This window comes from Natrix helvetica (assembly GCF_964273705.1).
Source record: "Natrix helvetica genome assembly, chromosome: 1".
In the NCBI taxonomy this organism is placed as follows: domain Eukaryota; kingdom Metazoa; phylum Chordata; class Lepidosauria; order Squamata; family Natricidae; genus Natrix; species Natrix helvetica.
The window spans coordinates 145,143,378-145,157,574 of record NC_138548.1 but is presented as its reverse complement, the minus strand read 5'-3'; the positions used below and the strand labels follow the sequence as shown (position 1 = coordinate 145,157,574).

Below are 14,197 nucleotides of genomic sequence, written 5' to 3'. Positions count from 1 at the left end.
TATTCCCTAATTAAAACTATTCACTTCATCATACTTTTTTTGTAAATCAGTGGACATAGAACACATTTCTATTCTTACATTCATAAAGTTCTCAATGATCTTCTGACGAATAAAGATCCAATCCGTATACCCCTAATTGGCATTAAATTGTGCAATACTTCTCAAATTTAGCTCATTGTATCTCTATATACTTTCAATCAGAATATTGCTACTTTTCCACTCTTTTCAAAACATAATTGTCAGATTTGCATTCTTGCAGTCTGGATTGGAAACACTTAGAACAAAAAATGAGAATCCAAGATTTCTGGCTAGTAGTATTTATTATAAGAATGGCAAATGCTATTTCTCAGTCCAAAGCTTCTTAAAATAAATGTACATTGTTCAAATGAAAAGAAAGCAAAATTCATTTCTGCTTTCTGTCTTAATGAGTTTCTCATTAGCCAATAGTTACATTCTACTTACGACTTTCATTATTTATCTCTCTGTACAGTCTTGCATTACTATTCAAGTAAAAGAAACTGATAAAATTGCATAATTACTCTCTCAAACGCACACATTCATGCCTGTATAAATATCTGTATTTTTTCCCCTCAGGTTACTCATCTATATGGTTTAGCAGTATTTGAAGACTATTTGTATGCAACAAATTCAGACAACTTCAGTGTCATACAAATTAACAGATTTAATAGCAGAGATACAAAGTTCTTAATGAGACTTGAAAATGCTAAAGATATCCTTGTTTACCACAAGAGAATACAGACAACAGGTAGACAACCACAAATCTTAATTGTAATCATTTAGTGCTCTATTTGCTATTTAAGATTAGGATGTTAACCTTGGGTTTAATGAAGTTCAACATATTTGCTCTTTAGCGTAGATATTAATTTTTACAGGGTTTAATGAAAGGATTAAATCACAGTGGTTCATCCAATTTTATTTTCATAATATTACGTATGTCTTGGTGACTGAGTGAGTGAATTACAGATTCTTTCATTTCTTCAACAAGCCTTTAACTTCATATGTTCATATACATTACAATTGAAACAAAGATTTGAGTTTCAAACTAGATATTTATTATTATGGTTGGCCATATAATCATCCAGATATTTAGACTTGGATTGGTATTTTTATCCACTAACTTAGCCTTTCCCAAGTACCTGGGGTAGGCAAATGTTGTTTGATAGTGTTAAAGTTATCATCACAGGATGTAAGTCATTCTAAATAAAGCTTTTTGAAATTGAGTGATAATGATTTTGTTGGTACCAATGGTATTTGTGTGGTGTTCCATTTTAGGACTGTCCCCAAGGCACCTATTATTATTGGTGCTACCTTTGCTTTCTTTTGCCACAGTCATTCTATTCTATTTTTTGTATTTTTTGATTTATTTTCTCCAGTTCTTTCTTTTCTATTCTGCTATCTCCAGGCACTGCTGTACCCACTATTCACTTCTTTGTCTTTCTTATCGACAGTTGTTAAGTCTGGAATGTGATGTGGCAAATGTTTGTCTCTTTGAATCCTAAAGTCCCAGGGCACTTTAGCTTCTTCATGTTCTATTATTTTATCTATTTTGTGGTCCCACCAGTTCTAGTTTGGAGGCAGGTAGTATTTCTTGCAGATATTGAATGTACTATTGTTGTTATTTTGTCATACTGTTGCTTGTAGTCAGATCTTCTTGCAGCAGCTAACTACGTCTACTATTTCTTCAGATTCTTTGTGGAGGTGATATTTGCTGCCTGTTGCTATCTTGTTAATTCTGGCTAGGTATTATATTTCTGAATGTAATCTATATAGCAATTTCTTAAGGGGAGATACTTTGAAGTGAGAAAGTAAATAATGGGGCTTTCACCCTTTTTTTTTTTTTTAGGAATACTAACATTACAAAAAGTTAAAGAAAAGTGTCACTGATTTCATCTGGCAGAGTTATGAGTGATTTTGCATAACAGTTTTTGTACCACGAAGTGGTGTATACAACACAGAACTCATCTACAATTTTTATTTAATAATTCAATTTCCATTATACTAGTATTATATAATTTGATACTACTTACATTTTGGCAAATTCGGCAAATTGATTAATAATGGGACATAAATATATCCACTAAGATGACTGACTCAGAATCTCTTCATATTAGAATATCCACAATAGTTGAAATTAAATTAATAGCAATAATGAGACACTTACATAGCTTATAATTATATTTTCCATGGTTACAAGTTTGCAAACACAGCATGCTGCTAAGGATAAACATGTAGCTTTTCAAAAGTTACCTCTTCAATGACCACTAGATCTTTTCACTCCTGCCTCCTGCCACATCAATGCTCAATAATTTTGAGCAGAAATGGAGAAAATGTCAGAACAGAAATAAGTTTCACTGATCATAAAGAAGTGGAGAATAAATGTACTGTTATTTTCGTGACACATTTACTATAACTTACTAACCTTGAAAGGGCTGTATGTTGTGTAACTTTCAATAAGAAAACACAAAGAAATGTACACACACACACACACATAAAAAGAATTGCTGTGAATAATTAGATGTGAATAATTGCACAAGAATGATGAATGACTGGTAAATATGCCATTTTTATGCAGAAAGTGGTTTTGTTACAAAGCATTACATTATCAAATCAGAGAAAAAACAAGTGAGCAGTGAGAAATATGCATATGCACATATGTACGTGCACATAGGTAAACTAGGCTAGGCTAGACTTGGCTAAGAGACAATATGAGATGAGATGAGATAAGATTTATTGAAACATTTATTTCAAAGGGGCTGGATGCATGTTTTAACAACACGGGGCACTTGCTGAGCATAGAAGAGGAGGGAAATCTTGTGGCATAATTACAAATTCATTTAAAATTACATTTAACATTTAGATAGCTATGAAATATTTGACCAGTATTGCTTAATTTTTATTGTGTTTTGATTATGGAACCAACATCTAAATGAAAACAGGAGAGAAGAAAATACACCGACTTTGCCTGTTTCAAAATAAATCATTTGGATTTGCAAGATATTTGCAAATACACACTCATCTGGACATGATTTGTTAGCCCTTCTGAGGATTCCTAAGCCTTACCTCATAATCCTCATTTGCTGTTTCACATCTCCCAAGGAGAACTTGTTTATACGTACTGGGGCTGCATTCCTTTCAGAATATGAGTCTCTGTCGCAGTAAGAATGCAAGTCTTTTATTATGTATACACAATTGTAGAATTAAAGAGATGTCAAGAAGACAGAAGGACAGAGAGAATCAAAAATAAAATAACTATGTCTTCTGAGGTATTAGCGCTGTCAGTTATGTATTCATAGTTATATGGAACAAAGGAAGAATAAAAGACACCACATTTAAATAATTTTGCCTAGAACAGAGCTGAACCTTTAACATACTTCTAGCTTTCATGAATCCCAAGATTATTGTACTTTACCTAGACCTCCAACTCAGTAAGACTCAAGGCTCTGCTCACCTGTTTGGAGCCAGTTTGGAAATTTACGCATCCACTTTTTCCATGAAAAGTAAAGACAAAAAGACAAGGAAGTGCCCCCTTCTTTTTTAAAAACCTACCTAAGGGATAAATCTTCCCACTCTTGATTGGCTGCTCAGAAAGTCATTTTCCAGGCTTGAATTGTCACAGCCTATCATCTAAATTGACAGGTTACAGTTGATGACAGATGAAACTGACATTTTCTTTGATTCTTTCATGTCTGAAACCCATGGAATAGGCTATGCATTCATCCCCATTTGTTATATTTCTTTAGAAATTATGCTTTAGAAATTAAGATCTAAGAAACTTGTTCTCTCTATTTTTTGGGGGTATATAAATTCTGAACTATCCTTACATTCATCATTCATTCTTTCACTCCATTCATTCATTCAAAATTTATAAATTTATATGGTCACCCATTTGACAGAAAGTGACTCTGGGAAACCTACAACAATCTTCTAAAGTAATAAATAAAAAAAACCCAATCATTAACTGAAACCATTATGTAATTATTTAAAAAATAATAATTATAAAAGCAGAAATAACAAAAGAGAATAATAGATGGCTGGATGATAATAATAACAGAGCCATCTCACAAGTTCACCTGTCCCTTGGGGTCCCCAGGCCTGAGCAATGAAGCTATGAGGGGAGAAGATTCCACAGTGTGGGCAATGGGGGAAATGTCCTGCCACATAAAGCTCACCAAATGTAGCTCCCTCGATGAAGGAACCTGTAACATATCCATTCTGTTGGATCTGGTAGAACAGGCAGATGAAATCTGAAAGAGTCTGCCTGTCTCTGTCTCTCTCTCTCTCTCTCTCTCTCTCTCTCTCTCTCTCTCTCTCTCTCTCTCTCTCTCTCTCTCTCTATCATCTATCATCTATCATCTATCTATCTATATTTATTTCCTGCCTTTATTATTTTTACAAATAGCTCAAGGTAGTGAACATATCCACAACCTTTCTATTTTCCCCACAACAACTGCCCTGTGGTTTGGGTTAGGCTGAGAAAGAAGAACTGGCCAAAGTCCCAAGCTCTGTAGGACTTTAAAGGTCAATACCAGCACCTTGAATTGGACCCATAAACTGTCACTACATTTTTTTGTTTGCCAGCTGTGCTTAAACTCTAAGACATACGGTAGACTGATCTGACTCTTATCACTAAGCTCACTACGCATGTCCACATTCTTTTCCACATTGCTTCTTTGTTAGCCCGCCAAGAAGGCAGGCAGGAACACTGCCAAAATGTAATCATTAGCTAGTAAGTTTTGTTTTCATTTTCTTTACAATAAAATGTGTTTCTTAGAATATATCTCGGGTTTATTTTGAAGTAAAGTTCAAGGAAAAACCATGGTTCATCCCTCATTAAATACAATTAATACAATTACCCCAGGAGGGGAACAGGGCTGAAATTCCACCCTGACATAAACACACTGGCAACCATTACAGACATACATAATTGTTCATGCTGCTGCACTTTTGCACCAGTTGAAGTTTCTCAATACACTCTAAGGCAGCCCTATGTAAAGCACATTGTAGTAGTCCAATCAGGAGGTGAACAGGGCATAGGTGACTTTTAGTAGAGCTCCTTGATCCACAAATGGGCACAACTGCCACAGAATGCAAAGTTATGCAAAGGCTCTCTAACCATAGATGCTGTCTGCTCCTCCAGCAGGAGTTATGAGTCCACTCATTCCCCACCCCCAGATTGTGCACGTGGTCTGTGTGGGCCAGTGGAATCCTATAAACCACCAGAGATGGTGTATCTTAGAACCAGCCCCCCCCCCCCCCAAAAAAACACACCCAAAACCATTTGGTGTTGCAAGGTTTTAGTTGAATTGTTCCACATCAAGATGCTCACAGCTCTCAGATATCTGCATGGGGTTACCACAGTGTCGCTTAATTCACCGAGAACAAAGAATGTACAATTGGTTGGAACCAATTTTTTAATATTTTATTTGACTTGGAAATTACACTTCAGTTAATACATTCTAAAATTGTATTTGATTTTTTTTAGTAGTTACACCACACTGATCAATCATAATAACTTTGTGAATAATTAGAACTCCAGGTTTCTTTTCACATGGATTAATCAGATGTTTCCACTCCTATTTTCCAAGCATTTGATACGTCTTTCTTATGAAGAACATGTCAATTGCCTTCATCATTTTAGCCTGCTTCCATAGTTTATCAATATCATATCTGAATTTTCTTTCTATCTTCTAGACGTATTAACTATCCCCTCTAATTTTGTATATCTGAGATCAACATTCTCTCGGCTTGTTGAATTGAACTAATTAAACAAAAACTTGATGAGTACCAAGTCTGGTGCCAAATTCCATTATATCTCACTTGGTATCTCTCATTGTAGTTTGGTGAGGGTTATTGAGCATTGTTTTCAAGCCAGTCTACTTTAGTACTTGACATCCAGCACATACTTAATTAACATGCAAATGTTATATGGTAAGGTTGGGCACATCCTTCAAATGAGATGCTTTGTTACTCAGAGACGCTTTGCTTCTTTTTCAAGATTCATGAAGTTGCTCTATAAGCAGCAGACATAATGACTAATTTCACTGATGAGGACAACTGGGACCACCTTGCAAAGCATTCCTGCAACTTTGAGAAAGCCACAGGTGCTTCAATGACTTTAACAACATGGCCCTGATTCAAAGCATTTGCATAGTATTGAGCCATGGTATTTCTAGACATTACCCACAAAGTGCAGGGAAATCAATTATATGACCATAGTAGAAGCCAAGAATTGCAATTTCACTACCAAGGATTCCAAAGAGCATTGCTTTTCTTTTTCCAAAACAAATGTTGTGTATGATATTCAAAGTTCTAACCTCTATATTTCTTTTTTTCCACCAATTCTATGCAAAGAATGGACTGAAACCCCTCCCCCCCTGTTTTAAATTGAAGATCCAGTTTACACTTGTCCCTTGTGTATATAATAGCTATTCTTACATCAGATTGTTTCTCTTTGCCACTTTGGGAAGCAACACTTATAGATTTTTGGTCACATGTTTTAACAATGTAATTCAAGTTATATTATATCCATAGTATTCCCTTAATCTATTAGGCATTTTTTTAAAAAAATGATACAACTCATTATTTCTAAATCCATGCTAACCTTTAAGAAATATTACTTAGGACTGATTATTTTATCATCTCCTCTAGAATCTTCTATGCACATTGACTGGTCTATTCTTCCTTGGTATCCTTCTCTTCTCTTTTTAAGAAATCTTTGTGAACCCTAATTTTCTGATATTCCAAGATTTGTCAAGAATAATAGCTAGATTTTCAGCCAGACTCATTCTGAGAGTGGTCTCATTCAAGATGACGATGAATCTGCATACAGACCGCGGGCGGTTGAACAACTAGCCTTATGGTACAACCATCTTGAACTAAATACACTTAAAATCATATAAATGGTGGCAGACTTTAGGAGAAACCCTCCTATACTACCACCTCTTACAATACTAGACACACAGTACCAACAGTAGGAACCTTCATGCTCCTATGTTCTATCATATCTCAAGACTTAACCTAATAGCAAAAAAGTCATCAAAAAAGCACAACGAAGAATGTTCTTTCTGTGCCAACTCAGAAAGCTCAAACTGCTCAAGGAGCTGCTGATTCAGTTCTACAGAGGAATTATTGAGTCTGTCACCTGCACCTCTATAACTGTCTGGTTTGAACTGCATAAAAAACAATTGTTACCAACTTGCCTTCCATTGATGACCTGAATACTTCACGAGTCAAAGAGGGCTGTGACAATATCTACAGACCTCTCACATCCTGGACATAAATTGTTTCAACTTCTACCCTCAAAACGATGTTATAGGGCAGTGCACTACAACTAGACATAAGGACATCCCTCCCCCCCCCCCAAATGCTATCACTCTGCTAAACAACTCATTCCTACAACACTTTCAAATTATTTACTAAGACTGTATTACTATTATTCTTCTCTGTCTCCCTAATACCTATTGCTTCCCACTTATGATTATAAACATGTTACTTAACATCTTTATATCTTATGATTCTTGATGAATGCATTTATATTTATTTACGTACACTGAGAGCATATGCACCAAAGACAAATTCTTTGTGTGTGCAATCACACTTGGCCAATAAAGAATTCTATTCTAGACTATCAGCAGTCAGTTATATTATCCTTAAACTTGGTGTGTATGTGTTTTGATGTTATTATATTTAGTTAAAATATGTTTATTTTAGAAAAAAATGTCTTGTACTAGATATTATGATTATTTCCAGGAGGGGAAACAATTTCATATATAACTTTATACATTATCACATTAAAATAAAATAATTTGCTTATTAAACAACTTTACTGTATTACACAGAATATTCCTGAAATATAAATATTCCATTACAACAGGATTGTGCAGGTTTCAGTGTTGCAAGTCTTCCTTGATTTTAGTAGAATTACAAAATCTATCAAACAGATGAAAAATATTGATTTAGACAGGCAGTCATACACTGAGAATTAAGGTACCTGTACAGAATACTTCTGGGCACAAATAGTGATCAGTGCTAGAAGCGAGATCTCAGGCCCTTTTACATAAAAAAAAAAATCAGTCTTTGTTTTTAACTGGTGTTGTTATGTGGCAATTGGGAATTGGAAACCTTTGCCAATCTATATCACAAATCACTGGGCAATCAACCCACAGATCCTGATTAACCTTTTGTATATCCCTGCTTTATAACAACCATAAAAAGGAAAGATTTTCCTAATCCTTAGTGTATTAATGTTTGCTCAAACATCTTGTTAATCTCTACTGTTTTCCCTTTCTTTTAAAAAGCGTCATGGATAGAACGGTATAGTTTCAAATGATCAAATTATTTTTAGTCGTAGCAGGGAGAAAAAAAGTGTTTATTTCATCCATTTCACACATACATACATACATACATACATACATACATACATACATACATACATACGAAATGGATGAAAGAAACACTAGTTTATATATATATAAAGAAAAGTCTGCAGTTCTGCGGTTCAAATCCCTAGTGCTGCATAATGGAGTAAGCTCCTGTTACTTGTCCCAGCTTCTGCCAACCTAGCAGTTCGAAAGCATGTAAAAAATACAAGTAGAAAAATAGGGACCACCTTTGGTGGGAAGGTAACAGTGTTCAGTGCACCTTCGGCATTTAGTCATGCTGGCCACACAACCACAGAGACATCTTTGGATAGTGCTGACTCTTCGGCTTTGAAACGAAGATGCGCACCGCCCCCTAGAGTCAAGAATGACTAGCACATATGTGCGAGGGGAACCTTTACCTTAATCTATATATAAATAGTTTGTCAGATAAGTCTGCCTGCCTGCCTGCCTGCCTGCCTGCCTGCCTGCCTGCCTGCCTGCCTGCCTGCCTGCCTGCCTGCCTGCCTGCCTGCCTGCCTGCCTGCCTGCCTGCCTGCCTGCCTATCTATCTATCTATCTATCTATCTATCTATCTATCTATCTATCTATCTATCTATCTATCTATCTATCTATATCTTGTAGTTCATTTCCTGTAAAATTTATATCCAGCCTAGCCCAAATCTTTATATTCAATAAACTTTGGAAGATTGGTGATAGACACTTTTAAATTGAAGTCCATAATTTATTTATTTATTTTGCATGTCACCTATCTCACTATCAAGTGAATCTGGGTGCCTTACAATATCATAAATAATGGAATAATGTGTTTACAGGATTAAACATCAAAACATTGAACATTAAAAGTTAAAACATTACATTAATATTAGCTAAAAAGAAGCAATTCATAGATGGAGTATAGGTAGATTCTTCTACTGATCTACTAGACTGAGTTGCCTCCATCGGGACACCAAACCACTTGGCAAAACTAAGTTTTCAGGCTCTTTGGGGGCATGATCTCACCTTGAGCGGCATGATATTCCAAAGGGCAGGAGCCGCAGCAGAAAAGGCTCTTCTCCTGGACGCTGCAAGCTGCCATTCCTTGGCCAATGGGATGTAGAGTATTCCCTTCTGCCAGTGAGTGGGATGGGCCAATCCCATAGGAGCGAGACAGTTTCTTAGATAACCTGGACCCATGGCCTAAAGGGCTTTAAATTTCCCTGTTCAAAAATCCATGTTCTGCACCATTTGATTTAGTTTATCGGATCATATTTCAGCTGCTAGATTTAACTGATATTTGAATTTCTGTAATATACACTCCAGTTTTCTCTAGCTTTTTGAAACTGGGTGGTTGACACTTGTTGCCAGTTTAGATTTTTGTGTGAAGTCCTAATCTAAATGTCTATGGAGATTCTCAGTTATCCAGATCATGGTTGTCCCAAAGGTGCTTTTTCAAGCGGCAACTGGACATTCTGGTTTTTACTTGAAGGTTTTTTGCTTCTCATCCAAGAAGCTTCAGAGCTAAAAAAGCTTATTGGATGAGAAGCAAAATGTCTTAAAAAAAAAACAACAGAAAGTCCAGCTGCCTCTTGAAAAAGCACCTTTGGGACAGTCCTGATCTAGTTTTGTGGGATTGACATTTGCATAGGCATCAGGCTTTGTTTTGAAAACCCACTTTAGACCCTGTGATTTTCTTACCCTTTGGTAGTTCATTTAGTATCCATATTTTGGGGGTGGGTGGTTGTTGTTTTTTTGCAAGGATTTTATTTCTTGTCATGCAGCTTCCCTCTATGTCTGCACCTTTGCTGTTGACCGCCCCTATACTTCTTTCCATAATTGGAATAATATTCCTCACTGTAGCTGAGTAGCAGATTGTTTTATATTATCTCCTCTCTGTAACTGAGAAGCAGAACATAGATTCTTTTCTTAGATTTTTGAAATGTTAATTCTAGAGCTAGATCTAACTATGTGTCACCAGCCAGTTCTGAATCAGACACTATTTTTTTTCTTTTAGTTTTCTCATTTTTTTTTTCAGTAACCCAATGAGTGTTCTCCTCCTCCTTAGATGCTTCTGGTAAAATTAAGCTTTTGTTTGTATTTAAATACTACTAGTCTCTGGGGATATCCTGTTTTATTTGTTAAAAGCTACTTCGGTTTTTAAATCCAAAACCTTGCACCTGCTTGTTTCTATTTGACAGTCCAGGTCCATTTCTAATTGGGTTCTACAATTTGCTTTCTTTTTTAGGAATATATGTTTAGCTTTCCATCCAAATAATTTTAGGTGTGATAGATTCGAGTTGCTCCCCCATTCTATAACTCATGTAGATTTATTTCTAGTTTGCATTGGTAGACAGTTTGCAGAGCTGTATCTGTATTAATTTTTTTTTCCTTTTCTCTCCCCCTCTCCCCAATAGTCCAATAACTCTGTATCAGCTAACCTTAGTAGGCTTTGATGCTTTCTTTCTGCAACCATTTTTTTTTTTTTGCTCAGGAATATAACTTAATGTGTGCATCTTCATGTTTTATGCCTTATTATTCATGTATTTTTCAAACTCCTGGTTGCAAATTTCTCTTCCACTCACACCTAAATCTCTTCATTTTTCAGTCAGAGTTGCTTTTTTTGCATAAGTAAATTCATAGTCTGAATTTCTCAAATAGTATAGTTTTATTTGTGAAGAAATAGATGCAAGTATATACTTTGAGTGACAGTCTATTCATGTTAAACCAAGTAGCTTTTACTGTTCTTCTTTTAGTGGCATGGGAAAACAAAGGTCAAAAAAAAGCTCTAAGGGCTGTTTTAATTCAATCCTTAGAAAAATGTTTCGTTTGAGAAAAGAGTTACACTGCAATTCTATTTGTTTCTTGTGGTAACAAATTTCAATCTAATTGTTAAATCCTCGTCATTTTTTTTTTATTCAGAGAACATCTATATGTCCAAACCATTTTGCAGGATTGTTTTATTATTATTATTATTAGCATGCATCTTGTTTGCTCTAAGTTGCATAAGTTCCAGCAATTTAGCTGCATTGTTCTTTCCTTTTAATATTAAATGATACTCTTTTGTAATGGTGGAAGGTCCATTTTTAGCAAACATTTACAATTGTGTTGCATAAAATCACATAGATTACTGTAATTTGCATTACATTCAGGCATATGCTTCTTGGAATATTAAATACCCACTTTTATTATGATTTATCAGCCCTTGTTTTTAATATTGCTATTTTTACTTTTCCTAAATTAACTTTTCCTTGGTCAGATTTATGCTTCATTTATACGCACATCTTTGTTGTGACTATATTGACAGGATACCGTATTTTTCAGAGCATATGATGCACTTCCCTCCCCCTAAAAGAGCCTTAAAATTTAGGTGCGTCTTATACTGTACTCCGAATGTAGCTTTTTCGAAGCTTTTTTTCAGCCCTAGTGAGGCGCTAAGGAGTGAAGTGATCTTCCATGCTTTGCCTGCTTTTCTCATTGTTCCTCCCTCTTACAATCAAGTGTGGTTTAGAAGCTTTTTTTTAGCCCTAATGAGGTGCTAGCGAATGAAGCGATCTTTCAGGCTTCCCCTGCGTTTCTCATTGCTTCTCTCTCCGACAATCAGCTGTGCTTTAGAAGCTGTTTTTTATCCCCCAACCAGGGGATAGAAAGCCTGCAAGCGCGTGCTCAAAACAAGCAAATGTATAGGCTGAAGCTGATCAGACTAAGGATGCTAGCCAGATGAATACCTGGTAGGCAGATTTATTCCCCTATTTTCCTCCCCCCAAAGTAAGGGGTATCTTACACTCCGGTGCATTTTATACTTTATACTTGAACTTTATTATTTTAAAATCCCTTTGCAGACCTTGATTTTTATTTTTATCTATTTGCTCTCATTATCTTTCTCTATTGTATCAGTTTTAACTTTCTAAAGTCTGCATAGACTTTTAATACATTTCTTTCTATTATGGTAATTATAGACCTGATTTCTTTTTTTTTTTAATTTATGTATTTTGCATATTTGTACGTATAGCTACCTATCTAACAAAAAGCGATTCACAACACCACCAGCAAATGAGGATTGAAATTGAGTACTAATCTTTTTAAATAATTTCACCTGCTTTGGTGGATCTGCCATTAACTGGTCAGTTTGATGGATTATCAGAGCATCTGTAAAAAAACAAATCAAAATTTTTGTTGGAAAAAACAAAGATGTTGTTGAGGTGACATTTAGGTTAACTAACTAACTAATTAACTAACTTCTCAATTAACTAACTTCTTCACTTCAAAGTTGATTTCCTTATTAGAAGTGTCTGGTCCTAATTTAAAAAAAAATAATGGGATTATAAATTGTTGGTGCATAAAATGTTGCACGAAAAGTTAACAAATTCAGCCATTTTTTTCCAGTTAGTAAAAGCAAAATTGATTCCTTGTCTTCTTTTTTAGAACCAGATTTGTAATGTATATTCATCATAATATATTAATTTCATGTCTTGAGCTACTAAGAATCATGCTCTCCTTCTCCATTCGAAAACTGGCCTACTTCCAGCCAAGTCAAATTCGGCTACTAAAAGGTTTAAATTTGGGCTTAGGATGAGACTTACATCAGATATCAAAGTGTGCAAACTTCATTTTCTGATGTGAAAGATTGAGAAATCGTGCAAGGATCTGTGCTACCAAATCTCAGTGTTGGTTTTTCATTAGAATTCATTCCCCTTTTTAAATTGGATGGAGTGCAAGGTCTAATCATGTAACGTGATCTCTCTATGACATATAATAGAATTTCTCAGTGTCTTTTTAATGTTTTTTTAATGAGTGTCTTGACATGATTAAGAATGCAGCAGATATCTTCAGTTGTTCCTAATCTGTAATCTGCAACCTTCCAACTACTTTCCAATTTATTCACTTTCTTCAGATTACCCTAATTCTAGATGGGCACAAGAACTGATAAAAGCTGCAGAAAAGTAGGGTTATTTTTTCCCCCTGAAGCAAAAGGATAGCAATTTGCTACTCAATAGCAATGGCGGGCTTTGCTTGGACAGCTGCTCCACTCCAAGTTATCCCAAAAGTTTGGCTGGTATCAATAACTAAATTCTAAATTTACAATTCTTTTTAGGAAGAATTTTCTGACCCTTTTATGTTTTTTTCCCCTTCCTCCTTTCTCTCAGATCATAGTGTAGATGTAATTTTTGACTTCATGTACTATTTTAACTATTATCATTGCTATCGTCTTTTTAATATTCGTTTAATATTGTTATGACTATTGTTAAACAATTAAAACAATAGTCTCTTCTTTTGCATTAATGCAACAATTTAAAAAACCCTGAGATATGTATATGTTAGGGCTACACACCTTTTTGGAAAGGTTTCTAAACAAAGGATCTAGATCTTGAACTTGCAGACATGTATCTTTTTTTACTGTTCACTAAAATGCATATTACTTTTTTTTCCCATATTCCTTTTATCCCAGAAAAAATAGCACTGCTGCTTGAATAATTGCTTGAATGTGATGGTTCCTTAAAGCAGTAACATCTTTTTTTCCAGATTTTTACAGAAGTTGCAGAATTTGCATTTGTGTATGATCCCAGTCACTTCTTCCAAATAATTCTGAAGCATTTTTGAAGTATGCTTAGGCTCATGAAAAATCAAGTGACTTAACAACAGTAACCACACGGAAATTATAATACATGTATATTGTTAGTTTTCCCAAGCATACCAGATGGCTAACAGTACTTTATTGTAAAGTTATCTTAACAGAATCTTGCAAATCTCCCAGGGTCTCTTTTAAGCCTGAGAAGGTTCTGAATCTCTTTCTTTGTCCATTATGTAGCTGGAGGTGATGC

The 14,197-nt window shown here is 35.2% G+C and overlaps 1 protein-coding gene across 1 annotated transcript in view; it reads left to right on the top strand.

The window, feature by feature from the left end:
- The window catches only part of LRP1B (LDL receptor related protein 1B), a gene marked incomplete at its 5' end in the record, with an annotated part of 698,113 nt that overhangs the window by 392,473 nt on the left and 291,443 nt on the right, over positions 1–14,197 (top strand). The window contains one exon of the mRNA XM_081955361.1: positions 595–766. Coding sequence (XP_081811487.1) covers positions 595–766 — 172 coding nt within the window. The remainder of the gene's footprint in view (positions 1–594; positions 767–14,197) is intronic.